This window comes from Lontra canadensis, unplaced genomic scaffold (genome assembly GCF_010015895.1).
Source record: "Lontra canadensis isolate GAN:19392208 unplaced genomic scaffold, GSC_riverotter_1.0 scaffold12, whole genome shotgun sequence".
NCBI lineage: Eukaryota > Metazoa > Chordata > Mammalia > Carnivora > Mustelidae > Lontra > Lontra canadensis.
This window is the reverse complement of record NW_022631006.1, coordinates 12,367,336-12,387,015: the sequence shown is the minus strand read 5'-3', so window position 1 is coordinate 12,387,015 and position 19,680 is coordinate 12,367,336. Positions and strand designations below refer to the sequence as shown.

The window sequence follows — 19,680 nt, the reverse complement described above, 5'->3', positions numbered from 1 at the left end:
TTTTTTTTAAATTTTCTCGTTTGCCTTGGGACATCCTCTATCTATCATTTTCCCTGAACAGAAACCACTTGGAGAGTAAGTACAAGAGTACTCATTAAATACTGTCTGCTCTTCAAGGACAAGATGTTGTTGTCAAGTTTAGTAGGAAAAGGAAAATTGGAATCTACAACATGCTCATTGTGATGACAAAAATTGGAAATGTAACCTGAGACAGAGCAGCAAACCAAGTTGAGCTGTTAGCACACAATACAACAATAAAACTCTGCTAACTGGTTGCCACTCAACAGGCTTGACCCAGCCAGGAGAGATGCCTAACCTTCTGCTGCCACAGTTTGGAATGTAGACTTACTAAGAACCCAGGTGTGTTGGTGCTGCACCTGTATATGGCGGTTGTAACTGTTGTTTAAGTCACATGATCTAAGTAGTTAGTAAGCAAACTGAAAATATATGAGTTTCGGGGTTTTTTTTTAATGTAGTTATTTCTATGAAAATTAAAAGTTTTAGAGAGACTTTATGAAGGCAAGTTGCTTTTTTAAAAAATAGATCTAGGGGTGCTTGGGTGGCTCAGTGGGTTAAAGCCTCTGCCTTCGGCTCGGGTCATGATCCCAGGGTCCTGGGATCGAGCCCCTGTCGGGCTCTCTGCTCAGCGGGGAGCCCACTTCCCCTCCTGTCTCTCTGCCTGCCTCTCTGCCTACTTGTGATCTCTGTCTGTCAAATAAATAAATAAAATCTTAAAAAAAAATAGATCTAAACTACATGTGGATAAAACAAACCTGAAAGATTTTAGAAATGAAACGATCTGCACTCAGCTTACTTTGAAGAGCTCCCTAACAGCTTGTATCCCTTTGAAGACACTGATAGGAATATAAGTGAGGAATGATGGGTAGAATTTATACAAGAACAAGGAAAGGGGTATTGATCATCGTATCTAGAAGACTCCAACAAAAGGCCTTGACTCTACAACGCACATGGATATTTATGTACATTTAACCGAAACATTAAAAGTATATGTGAAACATTTCCATCAGAGAAGAGGCCTTCTACTATGTAATATTAAGAAACACTCCATTCTTCCACTCATGAAAATCACCTGAAATCTCTCTGCCTTAATGGGATGCTTGTCAGATAAGGATGGCTAATTGTTTGTCTTGACCACTCTGCAGGCCTGTTGGACACCGCCTTCTCGTCTAGATGATTTTCTGTGTCGGATACTGAACCTTTTGCCCTCCCTCTCAAAACCACTTCTCCTCCTGGAGTCCTCTGTGCCTTTCACTGGCCCACCCCAGGCCTTGTACCTCAAAACCTCAGGCGGGTTGCATTGCATTCTGCCCTCCTTTGCCAGCATCATCAAATTTTTCTTCTGTGATATTGCCACCAGTGTTTCTTTACTTCACTCCACCGTCAAGACCCTCATATAGACACTTCTCCCCTTAACTATTGCTGTAATAGCCTTCGAAAGGGCTTCCCCACTTCCAGGCACTCCTTCTCTAACACAAAGAGATTCCCATGCCTCTGCTCAGACTCCTCAGTCTGATATTAAAGGACTGTTATAAGCTGGCTCAAGTCTTAATATTATCCACCAATCTTTTCCAAGCAGCCGCTACTCTAACCAAACTAAAATAAGTGCTCTCCCTTGTATCTACCTCCATTTCCTTACCTATGCCCCCTCCAACTGCAATACCCCTTAATATTATATATTCCTTGTGGTTAAACTTCTATTTAATCTGTAGGGACCATCTGAAATGCCCTCTCCCCTGGAAGCCTTCCCTGAGCACCCAGCTAGAAGCCTCTTCTACCTCCTAGAGCTCATGACACCAATGCATCATACTATTTTCTATAGGTATATATCATTTTCCACCTCGTATTAGGATCATCCATCCATCTCCTAGTTTCAACCAGAAGCTTCAGTGGCAGTGTTTTGCAAAGTGCATTTCACAAAATAGTAGAGGAAAGAGTAGACCAGTAAGAAGCTGGTCAGCAAGTTTGAAAATGCTGCCTACTCTCATCCTCACCTTAGAAATTGCAGTGGGGATGGGGGGAAGTGGATGTGTAGGAGAAACGTCATAAGGGTGGGATTGTCAGGGCTTGATAACTAAAGACTGTGTGGAGTGTGATGGCAAGTGACATAGACATGCCTTGGACTTCTGGCTCGGACATCTGGAAGGTACCACTCAAGGAGAGGGCAAGTGGAGAGAGTGTAGATGCGGTCTATCCAGCGACAAGCGTGGTCTGTAAGAGCTCAACGGAAAATCTTAGTGGAGAGGGGAGTAAGAAAATAAGAGGCCAATCCTGTGGCTTTTGTAGGTCTCATTTTCCTTGAGTACTTCCCAGATTTTGCTGCTGTTTTGTCCAACATCCTTCTCAAAACTCTCCCCTCCTCCCCTGATGACTCTGTCTTCTCCCCATCCTGCTCCTCACTCAGCTTAGTTCTGTCTCCAGTGCCTTTTCTTCTCTCTCTGCAGAGCACCTAAGTGGTCGCATGCCAAAGCCCTTTCCTCTGCACTCTGCCCGCCCCCTTTGGTAGCCTTGTCCATTCCCTGGGCCCAGATGACAACAGCAATAGATATATAGCTTCTCCTCAGTCCTAACTATTCCATTTTCTGCTGGAGATTTCCACCTGGATGCTTTGAGGTTCCCTTGAATGCATGGCCTGCAGAATGGAAACTCACCTTTTACCCCCAAATGCTTTCTGTCTCTCCCTTTCCTCCCCTAAAGGGCCTCAAATCTGCCCTCATTCCTCCTGCCACTGCTTTTGCTCCTACATTGCTTCTCACCAGGCTCACTTTGCCCAGTCTCCCTCCTCTTGGATCCTCTCTGAACACTGTAGCCCATGATCTCTGTAAAACACAGCTCCGAGTTTGTCAAAGTTCTGTTTTCTGTTGGAAAACCCTACTTTTCAGATACTACACGAGTTTATTATAGCCTCAGTCTGACTTATTTTCTGCTGATCTCCTACATATAGCTCATGCACTGTCCAACTCAGTCAAATCACTCACCATTCTGCAAGTACATCCTCTACTTTCCTACCTTTATGCCTTCACTCTTGTCATTCTCTTTGCCTAGAATATTCTTCCTGTATCTCTGCTTATGGAAACTCTACCCATTTCTCAAGACTCAATTAAAATGACTCCTCCCTCATGAAAACTTCCCTAATCATCTCAAAAGGAAGAAGTGACCTTTCCTCCATGATATCCCACATACTTTTACTTGGACCACTCTGGTGTCATTTACAACACATTGCCTTACGTTACAGTAATTTGTGTGGATGTCTTTGTTCCCTTTTCACACTGTAACCTCCTCATGCAAGAATTATATCTTATTCACCATGCTAGTGAAAAGAGAACCCTCCTGGGAGTTGAGAGACTTAAGTTTTTGTCCTTGCTCTATGCTGAAGAGCCTTGTGACCTTGGGTAGCTTAACTCACTATGAAACAGAACTTTGCAGTCAATGTATCAGTCTGAACCCAAGTCCAGAGGACAGAGGAACTGAGAGGAGAGGAGAGGGAGGGGCAGTGCTTTTCAAGGACCTGGAGTTGGCACTAGGCTAAGAAAAATATTATGTTTGAATTATATATTTCACCATTTCCTAATGAATGATTCCTATAAATGATCATCCGATGACATAGAGGGGAAAAAAATCCAATTTCTGGGGTTGTCCTTATAGCACATGGTCTTTTTCCTCAAGTTGTTTGCTTTCTGGCACTAAAGGAAGTTTCTAACTAAAGGAAGTTTCCAACCCCAAGATAGGCCCTGTTCTTAAAACTTACTGGTAAGTTACTTGCTAAAACTGTTAATGTCCTTCCCTATGGAAATGAAGGTACCAGTAATGGTAGGAGACCATGGTTAGGATACCAAGCTAGCCTGTAAGTGCCATTTAGCCCAGAGTGCACCTGAGTCAGCGTCGGCCTGCTGTGACTTTGGACAGACCTGATCCATGGCTGATCTCAGTTCCGCCTCTTGAGATCCTGATGTTGGAAGCCGCAGGAATATTGTATGGCTGGGGGGTGAGGAAGTGAACTATAATTCTTAAAGAATTTGTGGAATTAAAGAGGAGAAAGAAGAAAACTTGAGACAATTAGAAACAGCTTAGGTTAGAGTTTTCAAAAGCCAAATGACCAATCAACTGTTCATGCTTCCATCCACCATCACCTCCAAATGTACATCCCAGGGTGACACTCTTCCCTCTACTGCCTCAGAGCTGCTAAGCCTCTATCCCACCAGCCAGCAGGGCCTGAGAATCCTTTGTTGTGGGGACTGTCCTATGCCCTGTAGCATGTGTAACTGCATCCCGGCCTCTAGACACTCAACCCAGTAGCCTCCACTGCTTCACCAGTTATGGTCACTAAAAAGTCTCCAGGCATCACCACATGTCCCCTGGGTGGCACAATCATCCGCTGTTGAAAACCACTGCACCAAATGGACTCGGCAGAGATTTTTGAGCTTTGTACGCTTCAGAATCACACAGTGAGTGTGTCAGAAACGCAGGTTTCTGGGCCCCAGCCTCAGAGATTCTGACGCAGAAACTTTGGGAGGGCCTTGTGAGTCTGCATTTCTGACAAACTTTTTTCACTGCCATCGGTGGCCCTCAGGAAATTTTGAGAAACACTACAATAAAGAGTGAATGAGAGCACCTGGGTGGCTCAGTAGGTTAAGCCTCTGCCTTCGGCTCAGGTCATGATCTCAGGGTCCTGGGATCGAGCCCCACATCACCCACATCGGGCTCTCTGCTCAGCAGGGAACCTGCTTCCTCCTCTCTCTCTGCCTGCCTCTCTGCCTACTTGTGATATTTGTCTGTCAAATAAGTAAATAAAATCTTTAAAAAAAAAAAAAAAGAGTGAATGAAGTAAAGAGATTTCTTTCCAAAATGCAAGCTTTCACTCTGCTGTGCTGAGCGGGGATGGAAGCCAACAACGGCGGGGGGGGGGGGGGGGGGGGGGGGGGGTGGCGGCAACTGAGAGAGATGGGCAGGCCTGCCCTGGGGAGCACCACAGGGAAGGATCAGGGAAGGAAGGTCTGCCAGCGCAGCGCTGCTGGCCAGGAGCGAGGATGACAAGGGGACACAGTGAAACCGCGGAGTCAAATTTAGCCTATTTCAATGTATTTTTGCCTAAAAGCACTCCTGGCCCTTTGAAAGTGTGTTTTCCTCCCTCTACCTGGGACCTACTATGTGTGTGTGTATATATATATATACCTATACATAGGTATATATATTTCCATTTAATCCTCTCTCTCACTACAGGAAAAAGCTTATCAATTTTTAACACTGTTTCTCTGGAAAAATTCATTGTCTCAAAGAATTGACTACAAACAAAATTTGACCCATGTCTTCACAAAATAGGGATGGCTTGTGCCCATCCTGGAGCTCCATTATCTTTTAAAACTCTGCAACTTGGGGCCCCTGGGTAGCTCAGTTGATTAAGTGGCTGCTTTTGGCTCAGGTCATGTTTCCAGTGTCCTGGGATCAAGTCCCACATCGGGCTCCCTGCTGAGCCGAGAGCCTGCTTCTCTATCTCTCTCCCTCTGCCTGCTGCTCTGCTTACTTGTCCACTCACTATCTCTCTCTCTGTCAAATAAATAAATAAAATCTTTAAAAAACAACAAAAACAAAACAAAACTCCGCAACTTGGCTAGAATGGGCAAAGGCTCTCTGAGTTGGGAAGGCAATGTGTCTCTCATGGGCTCGCTCATCCCCCCGACTCTGTCCCGTTACATAAAGAAGTCCTGGTAGGCTGCCCAAGAATAAGACATTCTCAGCTTCTCCCAGATATTCCACATTAGAAAATGAAAGACAAAGGCATCAGTACATTCTGATGCCACAGGTGGGTATGTAAATCCAGTCATCTTCGGGGGTAGACAGGTGACATAAGTGAGTGAAACTGGGTGGGCCTGTGCCTTACTGGCCAGCTCTGGTCACCCGCTGGCATGTGGAATGACCTGTCCAAGGCTGTTGGCTCTACTGAGAAGCCGGAAATCCAGAATTTTATATGGAATTTTTAAACATTGGCAACAAAACAAAAAACGAAAACAAAAACAAAACCCCTTTCTTCTAATTTGACCAAATAAAACATGACATTAAACTGTTGGTTTTATGACCTCGGTGCTCCAGATTCTTTTCTGGATAGGACACTGCCTGTACTATGCCTTTTTCCTCCACTCTCTCTCTCCGCCCTCCCCCTGTCTCCATCTCTCATTCCCCTCAACCTCCCACAGGCAGTGTAATTTCCAACTCCTCCCAAGAAATTTCAGCTTCATTTTCCATCAGAACCCTTGACTGCCAGTGTCTGACCCTGACAAATGGGGGCAACTCTTTAAACTTCATTCCATCTTTGCTCAGCCTCTGTAGGTAGGCTGTGCACTTTCCTTCATGCCCCTCTGTTGTGCCCTCCCTCAATCAGTGCCCCCTCTGGTTGCTGGCTGCCTCTGGGTTTCCCATTAACTTGCTTAAGCCATCTGTCCTCCCTATCCTGCGGGGTCAGTGATGGGAGGAGGATGGGCAGTTGATACCGGTGAGTCTCTCAGCATTCCAGACCCTCAAACTGCATTCTGGCCAAGCCCTGGGAAAGTGGCAAGTCTTAGCAAGGGGAATGGCTGGAGGGGGAGCTAGAGGGGCTGGATTCTCAGCAAGGGGCTCTCAGAATGGGTGAGGATTCTAGTGTGCAAATGGAGGTCTAGTCATAGGAGTGTCTCCTGTCTTTAGGGGACTATCAATATTCTATACAATGAACTGAAGGTCAGAGGCCTTTCCTTATTCAGGGGTACAAAATAAAGGCTCCCGATTCACTATGTGATTATCATTAGAGGTTGGAGGATGAATAATGACCAAAACTGAAATATTGCCAGCCAAGCAAGAAAGTGCTTGGTGTCAGATTTCATGTGATTTTTAAAATATATTTGTAATGACATTTCTTGTACACCTGAGTTTACGGTTACAAATGTATACTTGCTTGTCATCACTGCTATGATATCGACAAGTTTCATATGATTTCAGTCAATGTTCTCAATCAAAAATCCAGTTCTCAGAAGGCTCCTGACTTCTCCAAATACCCTCTCCCTATACTCTGCTATTTCAGGTGGAATCTTTTCCTGTAATGGCTATTTGTGGGCTGCACTAAGGCCTGCATCTTTTGGTAACCCTCTTCTTGATTCTTCTGCACAAATCTGACCAGACCTCTCTCATTCCACCTCCACTGCCCCCAACTCACCGAAATCTGAAGCTTGTATCTTTTAGGAGAGAGGAAGAAACCCCATGGACCTCATATCCCTGATGCTGGGGAGGGGAGTGTAGAATGTCCTCACCTCCCGGGCTGTGTGAAGATTTAGATTTAGGTCATGGGACTGTCATACTGGGAAACAGGGTTGGTTCAACCAATCAGTAACATGGTATTGGATTTGGAGTAAAATGGAAGTAAGGGGAGAAGCCATAATAGGGAAGTCATCCCCAATAGCTGTGGAAGAGGAATTCACAGACGTCAGTCCATGCATGTAGTAAAGTCCTGGTCCCACAACATGTCACCATGTGCAGGGACCGCCTTCAACAAAAAGGGGAAACATGGATAAAGCTAAGGCATTTGGGGCTCCTTACCACTCTGCCTCACTTTTTCCTTCTTGTTGCTTTTGAAAGGCAATTTTTCTATTAGAAAAAAAAAGTTTTTATTCTGGTCTTCTTAAACAAAAGCACACATAGAGTATTTTCCTCAACAGAGATATTTGGCAGAGAACGTTTAGTTCAGGGAGTGAGAAGAGGTGAAGCAAGACAGAGGTACATAAGCGTGCTGTACACAGAACTGGGAGTTCTTGTCTGGGCTTTACCACTAGAAGCTCTGTGGCTTGGGGTAACTTACTTCCTAACTCTGAGCCTCTGTTTTCCTCAACTATAAAATGAAGGTTTTGAACTAGGGGAACTCTAAGACTCGCTCTTCCAGGTAATGCTCTAGTATTCAGGGGTGCGAAGAACTAGAGGATGTGTGAAAGTTGAAAAGGAATAACACTGGGGCACCTGGGTGGCTCAGGTAGTGATCTTAGGGTCATGGGATCAAGTCCAGTTTCGGGCTCCATGTTGGTCATGGAGCCTGCTTGGGATTTCTCTCCCTCTCCCTATCCCTCTCCCTGTAAGTGCCCTTTCTCTCTCTCTCAAAATAAATAAATAAATAAATAAATAATCTTTAAAAAAATAAAAATAAATTTAAAAAAATAAAAAATAAGGGGATTAACAGTAACAATGGGTCAAATCTGTCAGGATTTTTCTAGATTCTAGGAGAATCTATTTTTACATTCACTCCAAGAAACAGGAAGGAAAATATAACACCCTGAATGACAAATTGTCAGTCTTCGATGGAAGTGTTTCCTCCCAGCCATATGACCACCCTTTTAGCCACCAATAACTTAGAAAAGAGGGCATCACACAGAGGCAGAAAGCCATCTGTTACCCATGATGGCCTGACCTACACCACTCAGGTCTGCCTTTATTTTGCATAAATCATGGGACTGTCTCTTCAGGGGTTTCCCAGAGTTATAAATCGCCCTCTTTCAAGGTTAGGGTTACTAGACTGTCTCTTTGTGTGGCAGGGCCTTTTTCTTTTAGCACTTTTGTCCAGAGAGAATAGAGAAGGGTTACTTCTACTGTTCCTACAGTCCTCAGGTTGGCTGGCTGGACCATGTAAGCCATGATTCCTGCTACCATCACTCACCCTGGCCCGTCTCCTGGATCAGCCTGCCCCCTACTCCTCCCTGAAATCTTACACTTGGATGTTTTTCCACGACCTGACTTCTCTTACACCAACTCTCTGGAACTGAGCACCTGTGTCCAGGCCAGTATAACACACCCCTTTCTACTTTACTGGTGAAGCCAGCTCTGTGTTGGTAAGAGGGTGCTAAAGACATTTCTTTTCCCCTCTATTAACACAAAGATGTTAAACATGATTTCCTTTAGGAAACTGACCTGAATCCATTGTCTAAGCAAAAGAGATCCTAATAGACCAACAGGAAAGGAGACCTAGAGTCTCAGGTTCTTAGGCAGCATTTTGTTCAAATCTCTTATTTTAAATATGAGAAAATGAGGTCCAGAGAGGTGAAATGACTCACCTAAGGGCAGCTGGTTAGCACCAGAACCATTAGATTAATGCAGATCTCATAACTCTTAGCCTTGTGCTGCCCTGTGTGAAAGATCCTTGGGGCAGACAGAGCAACATGGTACCGTGGACTATATCTAGTCTACACAACAGACAATAGACAATACTGGTCTGTTGGCTCAGTAATAAGCCATACCATTAGACAAGGAAGGATGGATGGTAAGAGGAGGCTCTGAAATTTACAAAGGAAGTAAATAAATTCCTCAACATAAATTCATATTTGCACACAAAGCTGACGAGCCAATACACAAGAACACTTCTGTGGGCAAACACATTGCGATACATGTTCTTGGGGACTGTTATGGCTTGAACTACAACACCCCAAAATTAAATGGATCTATGAAGGTGACCTTATCTGGAAGCAGATATAATCAAGTTAAGATGAGGACATATCAGATCAGCGAAGGCTCAAGTCCAATGACCTGTATCTTTATAAGAGGAGGGAAATTTGGATACGGTCATGTTGGCAAGGAAGCCATGCTTTTGAAAACAGAGGCAAAGGTTGGAGCAATGTTTCTCCAACTCAAGAAATGCCAAGAATTGTTGGCAACCACCCAAAGCTGGAAGAGGTGAGGAAGGATCCTCTCTTAGAGCCTTCCAAGAGAGCCCCACCCTGCCAATGCCTTGATTTCAGGCTTCCAGCCTCCAGAATTTTCAAAGAATAGACTTCTGCGGCATAAGCCACCTAGTTTATTATATTTGTCACAGAAGCCTTAGCGAATTAACACAATCTGGGGAAATTGCTGGGGTGGGTTGGGCTGAAGTGATGAGACGGAAATCATGCAAATAAATGCAACGAGGCAAGGTCTGGGGGTCGGTCCTGTAATAAAGCTGTCCTGCATTCATCTGCGTGGTCCTTTGTCTGTGCACTCCCATTCACAAACTTTCAGGACTACCCGTCTTGGTCCAAGGTAGAGTCAGAGGGTGGGAAGAAGATAAGCACGGGGGTGAGACAAATCTTGATTTGAACCCTGTCTGCTATTAACTTGCAATGGAAAGTGTGAAGATAGAGAGTAGATAGTAGAGAAAATACTTTGGAGGGCTTGGTGTCAGCATTTGGAGAATGCAGCCTCCCTTGGAGAACAAGCTTCAGAACTGCCCTATTGGCCTATGGCCACTCTGGCTCAGTTGGTTTCTTTGCCTCTGCTTTATTTAGCTCTCAACTAAATCATAAGCAATTTGGGGTTTGGGAATCGGGATGGGAACTAAGGTTTTAAACATCTTCCATATGAAGAAAGATGCTAGAGTCATTAATTGGGGGCGCTTCAAGGCCCTATAGAGCAGACCTCTCCTTCTAGAGATGAGAGCACTGGTCACATTGTGTATTTTCCGTACTTGCCACAGACTATGTTGGGCAACGGAGAGACCTCCGAATGAATGTTGAGTGACAGATAAAGTGACTTGAGAATACCTCCTAAAGAAATAAGACTTAACCTTATGGGAGGAACAAAAGTCACTAATTGGCACCATGTCAGGGACTCCACTCACCTCACTGCTTTGCTCAGACCTGGGTCTGGTTGTCCCACTTCTGGCTTGGTATCTCTCAAAGAATAGCTTGCTGGCCTACCTTCCCTGAAAGATCTTTAGAGGGTTCAAGGTCTGAGCTTAAATGAAAGTGACTCAAAAATAGGTGTTCAGAACTTATAATACATTTTCAGCTGTATTACTAACTCTATATTGTAAGACCAAATGGTCAATTAAAAAAAAAAAAAAAGATATTTACAGACACCTGGGTGGCTAAGTCGGTTGAGCACCTAACTCTTGGTCTCAGTTCAGGTCATGATCTGATGGGTCATGAGATGGAGCCCTGCATTGGGCTCTGTACTCAGCGGGGAGTCTGACTGAAAATTCTCTCCTTCTGCCCCTCCTCCCATTCACACTTGTAGGCTTGCTCTCTGTTTCTCTCTCTCTCAAATAAATAAATAAATCTTTAATTTAAAATGCTATTTAACCTAAAGTCAAATCTAACTTAGAGTAGAAGGCAAATACAGTTCCTATCGTAAAGATAAAAGATGCAAGAAAACAAAACAAAGAGTAACTACAACTCTGTCATTTTGCCCCAAAAGGAATGCAATACAACTGCCTTTCTTTACTTCCACTGTTTTATTGCTCTCCCTACCACTTAATATGTGTGACATATTGTATTTACTTGTTTATTCAATCAGGGCCCATCTCAGCTAATGAGAATATGAGCTCCATGGGGCTCAGACCTGCTTTCTTTATTCACTGATGTATCTCCAGGGTTTGGAAGAGTTCCAGTCATATAATGGGTTCATAATACATATTTGTTGAATAAACAAGTGAATGAATAAGCAAATAAGTTTGGGCAGGGAGAGAAGTCACATGATGTGGATAAGGAAGTAGAATGTGTAGCTACCTCTTGCCTACAAAAGTTGCTTCTATGTCCACTAGCCACCAAGAATATCTCTCTCACTTCTCTGCTCTGATTCCATCATCACTAAGCAAACTTTTATATAAATATATTTTAAAGATTTTATTTCCTTATTTATTTGAGAGAGAGGAGCAAGTGGAGGGAGGGGCAGAAGGAGAGGTAGAGAATCACAAGTAGATTCTGCACTGAGCACTGAGCCAGACTCAGGGATCGAACTCACAACCTGAGGTAAAACAACAGTCAGATGTTCAGCTGACTGAGCCATCCAGGTACCCCTAAGCAACTTTTGACTTAAATCTTCCTATGTGCATCTTCCTACAGGTGGGAATACAGGAATTGCAATTTGGGTACACTTGGTATGATAATTTTTAACTATAAATTAATAGGTTGGCACTAAAAAAAGATTAATAGGTTGGCATTCCATTTTTTAAATAGGTTCATATCTAAAAGAATTCTGAGGGGGCGCCTGGGTAGCTCAGTGGGTTAAAGCCTCTGCCTTCGGCTCAGGTCATTATCTCAGGGTCTTGGGAGAGAGCCCCACATCGGGCTTTCTGCTCAGCGGGGAGCCTGCTTCCCCCTCTCTCTCTGCCTGCCTCTCTGCCTACTTGTGATCTCTGTCTGGCAAATAAATAAATAAAATCTTTAAAAAAAAAAATTCTGAGGAACAGAATTTCAACCAGGATGGAAACCTGTGGTGAAAAGAGCAAAGAATAGCACACAGCAAACTTGAGTTCTAACTCTCCTTTTGCCTCACCTGGCAGCCTTAAAAAAATCGCTCCTCTGGGCTTCAGTTTCCCCACAGAGGCATTGAACTTGATAACTTCTGTGTCCCTTCTATCTTTCAAAGTGGGACTTCTATAAAAATTAACAAAGTAGGTTCTTCCATATATTTTGACCTCCTATGAGAAGGGTTAACTGGTGTCTCATGTCACCGTCTATTGGCAATACAGCGTGGCCCACCTGGGTGATGGGGGTCAGTGCCTTCCCTAGGGTCTGTTGTCATCACCACGAAAAGACAGATGATGTCCTCATTAAAAATCTAAAATGGAAACACTCCCTAGGGAAAGTAGAGGACATATAGCAACTCTTTTCACATCCAAAATTGTCCAGGTGTGTGGATATGGGGAGGTGGAAGGAGGTACAAAAGGGAAGGAAAGGCAGGGCAGAGGGTAGAGGATGTCTAGGTCATGGGAAGGCAGGTGCAGAGAGCATGGGTCTGGAGTCACTCGTTTTCCCACTAGAGCCTGGCAGACTCTTAGGCTGACAAATGAGAATATGCCCATGAACTTTTAGTAGATACACGAAGCTATTTCCATTATGAGCCATGCCACTCTGGGGGAGGGCAAGAACCGTGTGTCCCATAAGTTTATCTTCCTTAGAGGTTTGACTTATCCATTTGCCAGAGCTGTCCCATGCCTGTTCTCCCTGGAACTCTCTCAGTGTTCATTATCTGCCCTTTCTTGAGATCTTAATTGTCCATTGGTGCTAGTTATTGGTTATCTCTCAAATTCGCACCTTCGTGTCAGACTCCTCACCTGAGTGCCGGTCTTACATGACTGCTTACTCACCAATGACTAACCCTTAGATACCATTACTTTAAAGATCATATGCCCAAAGCAAACATAGCGTGACCCCTTCCCAACTCACTCTGCTTCTATCTCCCTCCTCAGAACCTCCATAGACAACAATGACAAACTCACCAGTCTACCCACTGTTCAGGAAACGTCCACTATTCTGCTGTTTGTATCATGAGCTGAAATGGGTTGATGGACCACCCACGGCTGCTGAGTCTTCTCACAGAGGTTCTTGTCTTCATATCCTCTCTCACACCTCCATGTCAATCCACGTTCCCATCCCTTCATGCCTAAACTCTCGGCTTTCTGACTGGCCTCCCAATCTCTAATTTCTCCCCATTCCCAGACATCTCAGATCAATTCAGGCTGATCCTTTTGAGACCACTTTCATCAAGTCACAGTTTGCCTACAAACAAAGTGAGGGCTCTTGTTTACCAGTCACAGTGTTTACCAGCTCCTCCTCTGACATTTAAGGGCTTTAGTCAACAGCTCCCTCTTCCCTAAGCGACCCAGGATCTATATTTGTCTCTATTCAACTCACATTTGTTGGAGCACCAGTGATATGCCAGCCACTCTCTCTATCACCTACGACCCTCCAACATCCCCCTCTTCCATTGAGCCTGGCTTTTAAGATCCTCCCTTGCAGCTCCCACCGTGATACCGGACTTTCAGACGGCTCCTATTCTTGCCCTGCCAGGAATCTCCTCCTTTCTGCCAATCCAGCTCTGATATCTCTTCCAAGACACACCTTCTGAAGGTTTCCCTTGTAAATGAATCCCCAACCACAACAACGGCTCCCTTTTCCTGAATTCCTTCAGCATTCTCACACTAGATTTCTGTTGCTAACTATTGCTCTCTTATTATTTCATGCATTGGTTGGTTTCCTCGACTGAAATGTGAACTCCAGAAGAGCAGGGGGCAAATCTCACCCAGATCTGGAATAAGCAAGGGCATATGGGAGGCCAGTAAGGACCCTGATTTTGCACACAGCTCACGGACAAGGCCCACTTGCCGCAGTATTGGCAATAAAGACAAGGTGGGGTGGGGGTGGGGGAGCACTAAAGACCTAAGACTAGCTCTTAGCATAAGCAAAGAGACATGGCCACATTTTGAGAAGTTCTTGTTAAATGCTGAATTACATTTAAAAAATAGTAATTCAAGTCCCTTACACATCATGCATTCCTCTAGCACAGAAATCCCTACGGCAATACAGTGGCCGATAGAGTCTAGCAGGTTTCAATCACTAAACAGATTAGAAATTCTTCACCATTCTTGGTCAGAATGCTAGGTCCAGAGGGACAAGAAGACACCATCTCGTCATCTCCATCAAAAGCTGTCCCTCCCCCCTGGATACTACCTACAAGTTAGCACCAGTTCATGTCCCTGAATCGAAAGTTGTCTGACTCCAGTACAAGCCACATATTCCTAGGAAAACCCGTAAGTCCAGCTCCCCTCCTCTCAGTCCAGCAACACAATGTCTCGTCCAAACCTAGAACCCAGCTAGGTGGTGTGCAGCCCTTTTCAGAAGGGAAGATGCCCCTCTCCCCCGGAGTTCTTAGAAGGAGCACAGAGAGGGAGATAGACTTACCCTCACATGGTAGTTCATGCCCATCCCCAACAGGTGCTGTAGAAAGTGCCTGTCCTGCCTGCTCCCTGGGATTGGCTCCCCAGGGCCAGGAAGGGGGCAGGCATCGTGAGTTAAGACAGTCGCCCTGTGCCCCACCAGGTCTGGCTGCGGCGGAGGTTCGGACCCAGCCCTGTTTAGACCGGTCTCAGGGGAAGCTGGGCTGCCGGGAGCCGGGTCCTGGCTTTCCTGGAGCTTCAGCCGGGGCACCTCTTTGGTACCCAAGCAAAAGTTTTTCAGACTCAGCAAGGTGGCTGGGTTGGCGAGCTTCACGCTGGCCATGCGAGGGATCAAGGTGCACAGTGGGGTGGGGCTCTCCTGGGACGCCAAGGTGGCATCTTCAGCCGGCAGGTGAGGTGCCGGGGTAGGGTAGGGAGGCTGAGGCGAGCCCTTGTTCCCCACGGAGCCTCCGGGGCTGCTTTCGTCCAAGGACGTGATGGACTCATTCCGAAAGCGGCTGTACTTGGCCCTGTGCAGCATCCCGGGGTGCCCGAAGAGTCCTACATACAGCACAAGTCCTGCCAGGCTGTCCTGACCGCGTTTTCGCATAGCCTTGGCAGTGCTGAAACAGGATACTGTTGCATAAATCGCCTCGTCGTCTGCTAGATAAACGGAACGGAAAGCGAATGCCTCAATGCCCCATGCAACTCGAGGCAGCCACCTCTCCAACTCTGCACTGTCCCTCGCCCACCTCCGCTGCCGGGCCCTTCTGGGTGACAGCCCGGGGCGGGGGCGGGGGGACAACTCCCCAGCTGATTTCAGTCCCTCCCTGGCCCCAGCGGCAGCACTCGGTGTTCTCGCCTTGGATTCCTTGCTGGGAACGCCTGGACCCAGGCCCGCGGTGGCGGGGATCGCTCACGGCCAACTCTCAGGCACAGAATCGGGCCGAACACCGGCCAGCCCGTCCCGCCGCATCGCCAGCGAGCTGTGCGGGAGCCTTGCAGAAATATTTAGCGCCCCCCACCCCCAGCCTTCCCTTCCGCACACAGGAACTTTCAAACCTGCTCCCTCCGGCTCTCACAGGGCGGGGCAATGACTGGCCTATTAACCCTTTATTTGTTCCAGTGATTGTTCATTTAAAAAAAGGAAAAAGAGAAGATGTATAGGAGAGGCGAAGGCGCCCTCAGCCTGAGTTCGTTGATTCTGATGGCTGCCCTCTCTTGGAAGATCTTGTCTCGCATCCCGTCCGGGCCACAAGCCAGAAGTACTAGTGACCCGCGGCGCTCCGCATTATTTCATGGACTCGCGATCCCTCCGTATTCCTCAGCTCCCCTCCCAGCCTGCCCACCCTAGCTCTGAGCTTCCCTCCCTCCTGGAGTCGGCTCAGAGCTTCTTTCAGGAACCCGTCGGCAGCAGAAGGCTGAGATGTGCAGAATGATGCAGAGTGTTGAAATTTTTATGAATGAACTTTGCTGAATGAATTTCTCTGTGTGTGTGCAAGCTAATAAATCTGTGAATGAAGCTGAGAATAGCCGTAATTGACTGATGGTCTCAGGGGTGCTTGGTTTTTATCCAATCAGGCGGCAGCTTGATGACTCATGCACCATAAATATACTAAACTAGTAGCCAGGAGAAATAAAGCTGGAAGGAGAGATTTTATTTTGTGATATCTGATGAAAGGGTTAAAGGGAAAGGCAATCTGTACTAGGAGTCGTGGGGAAGCTGGGTAGCAGCAGGTTAAAAGGTCTCTTTTCTTTTTGTTGAGATGGCCGGGAAAGCCAAGCAGAAGAGCTAAAATTTAGCTCCATTGTTCCAGGGATATTAGGACATATGGTACACAACTCCGGTGGGAAGCCGTGATGCATTTTTCTTAGAAACATAGTTCTTTTTTTATTGATTGCTGGTTCCATCTCCCGTCTGGTGCAACTTCCTGTACCTATCAAATGCATTCTGAAGCCATGATGACAACTGCAAAGGCTTAGCGCACAGGAAGCCAGGAAGGGAGTCAGGAAAGGGAAATGCAGGTTCTTTGAGGAATAGAGGAGAGGAAACTGCTGAAACCCAGGGAAGATGTGGAAATCACATATCAGAAGAGACAAAATCTCTGCTGAAGATTACATTTCTCTGTAGGCCAACACTCTTACATCTAAAATTGTTCATTAATTTACAAATTAAAACAACCCGTGGCAACCGGGAATGGGGGATGTCGCCTTCATTGTCTTACTGTCCACAAGGCTGCATTAGGCTCATGCGTATTCATGACTTCAGTGGCCCAAGCTCCTTTGGGATCTAAACACAGGTTCTGAATTAAATGGTTGCTTATGACCCACCGAAAGGCATCCTGGCTGGTTCCTGCTTCCCCAGAGAAAGAATGCACCTTTTCACCTGCTGTCTGCCAAAACGGTTAGGATGTGTTTTTTCCATGGAAGGCCTTTTTGCCTTTTCATAAGCCTTCCCTTCAATCCTGGCTGACCTCTTCTCCTCACCCCACACCTTCTTCTGGTAAAACTAAGAGAGTGGCTAAGTCAGTTAGATCCCCACAACTCCTGGAGAACTGGGGAGACAAAGCTCTGGGCAAGGTGTGAAGTAGCCTTCTTCTTTTTCTTTCTTCCCCTCCCCTTATCTCCCCTCCTAGGGCTCCCTTCCTTGTTGTCACAGATCCCCATACTGTGCTGCCTTGAGAAATTCACTTCACCTCTCTGTGCTTCAATGTCCTCATCTGTTAAAAGCAACTATCTAGAGGGGCCTGGGTAGCTCGGTCATTAAGTATCTGCCTTTGGCTCAGGTCATGATATCAGGGTCCTGGGGCCGAGCCCTGCATCGCAGCACTGCACTGGGCTCCCTGCTCAGCGGGAAGCCTGCTTCTCCCTCTCCCACTTCCCCTGCTTGTGTTTCCTCTCTTGCTGTGTCAATCTCTGTCAAATGAATAAATAATAAAACTTAAAAAAAAAAAAAAGAAAAGCTGCTATCTAGGGACGTCTGGGTGGCTCAGTTGGTTATGTGTCTGCCTTCAGCTCAAGTCATGATCCCCAGGGTCCTGGAATCAAATCCCGCTGGAGTTCCTTGCTCAGTGGAGACCCTGCTTCTCCCTTTGCCTGCTGCTCCCCCTGCTTGTGCTCTCTCTCATTCTCTCTCTGTCAAATAAATAAATAAATAAAATCTTTAAAAAAAAGAAAAGCAGCTATCTAACGGACATGTTATGAGGGTCTGTGAGCTAATCCTGATCCCTGTAAAGTACTTGGCTTCACGTGCCATACAGCGCCTGCCTCCTTGAGTACCTGGCAGTCAGGGCAAAGAAAGGCCATTGGAACCACAGCCACTTGACCTGACGCTAGTACTCTGATCCCCTGGGGTATAGAATCTACACCACGACAGGCAATTAAAAACAGAGCACAGAGTGGGAGAAGCTGAGAAAGCCAACACCATTCAAAGAAACAATTTCCTAACAACTGTGTGGGCCTGGAGAAAGAAGGACCAACAGGAGCCCACCTGGTTAATGTGAGTCCTTGCTGAGGTCTTCATGACTGCAGGGCCGGGTGCCCAGGACAACCTGCACTCCCGGGCAGGCACTGTGCCAGCCAAACTAGGGGGACTCACAGCAGTCCACATTCCTCAGGAGGGTTGAGTCCTAGGAGGGCTGAGGGTCAGGGTGGATCAGGTGGGACGAGGTGAGGTGGGTGGCTTCTCTGTCCCTGGGGACCCTGGAGACATTGGCCATCCTACGCAGCTCTGCCAGGGCCGATTACGAGGGTGAAAGGAACCAGACCTGCAACTTGGGAGCAGGGAACAGCCACAGAGGCCAGCCAACACACCGAGGCAGCTCTCAGCCCAACGGCGGGGGCTGAAAAGCTGCCCCAACCACCCCAAGAGAAGCTCATTCACTGAGAGCATTTCCATTCCAGGTAAGTGGCTGGGCAAGGTGGATGGTTTCCTTTTTCCCAGAACATTAGAAATCCCCTTCCATTAGCCATGATAAAGATAATTAAAGTAAGAACTACTCTTTGTGGAACGAAAGAAGTTTCACCTTCCTCTTCAATCATTTTAACAACTGCTGGAGGCTGGAACTGTTTTCATCACCACCTTATGGACGTGGAAATGGGACCCAGATTCAGTTTAGGGACTTGGCCAAGGTTCCCTGGCTATTGAACCGTGATGCCAGGATCATTCCAGCAGCTCTGGCTGCCTGTGGAGCCTGGACCAGTAGCCAGTGTCGAGTGTGGCCTCCCAGGGCACCAGAGAGCTCACGTCCAGATCCCAGGCCCCTCGTCTGCATGCTGCAGAAGAGGCAGGCAGTCAAGACTCTGAGTTTGCCGTCAACCACTCTGGGTTATGGCTTGTCTAAACCTTACAGCCAATGAGTCCACAAATCAGGTCTAGCATAGAACCAAACACTGTCTCACTTCAAATACACGTCCTTACCTGCTGTGATGCCTGCCAGTGGGGACAAAAAACTCACTCACGCTTGGCTCTCACTAAATGTTAGTTTCTGTTCCATTCTCCTCCTTGGAGATCATATCTGTAACATTCACCCTAAATACCTCCTAGGATTGCCAGGAGTAAAAATATGAATAATAGATAAGAAAAACCATTACTGTCATTAAATCATCAGAGTACCATTAACCCCTTTCATCACTGCCCTTGGAAAACAGGGCTTTGCTTGGACCATGCCTGTATGCCTCCTTTGCTCAGAGCCATTCCACCCCCAAGGATGCCTGCTGGGAATCCACATGCTGGCTTCTTAAGGCACAGCCTGCCCTGACTGGGCTTCTTGGCTGGAATGGGCAGGTTTAAGGAAGAGCTGGGTTGGACTAGGTCATGATAGAATTAGCCAAGTCCTGCTGGGACTTCATAGAAGAGTGGGAGAAATGGGGGCCTGGGCAAAAATGCCTGGCCAGCTTTAAAGACAGCTCCATGGGAGATTCGGGGTGGGGGGGCATGCCAGAGAGTGCAGGGAGGTAGAGACCGAACAAGACAGAAACAATGCTGGGGGATGACAGGCCAGTTGCTGCTCTGGAACCAAGTA

General features: G+C 46.5%; 1 protein-coding gene across 1 annotated transcript in view; it reads right to left on the bottom strand.

Annotated features, from left to right (window-relative positions):
* The window catches only part of SHC4 (SHC adaptor protein 4), a 131,430-nt gene extending 115,992 nt beyond the window's left edge, over positions 1-15,438 (bottom strand). The window contains exon 1 of the mRNA XM_032856551.1: positions 14,682-15,438. Coding sequence (XP_032712442.1) covers positions 14,682-15,266 — 585 coding nt within the window. The 5' untranslated portion in view covers positions 15,267-15,438. The remainder of the gene's footprint in view (positions 1-14,681) is intronic.
* Positions 15,439-19,680: the final 4,242 nt, after the last annotated feature.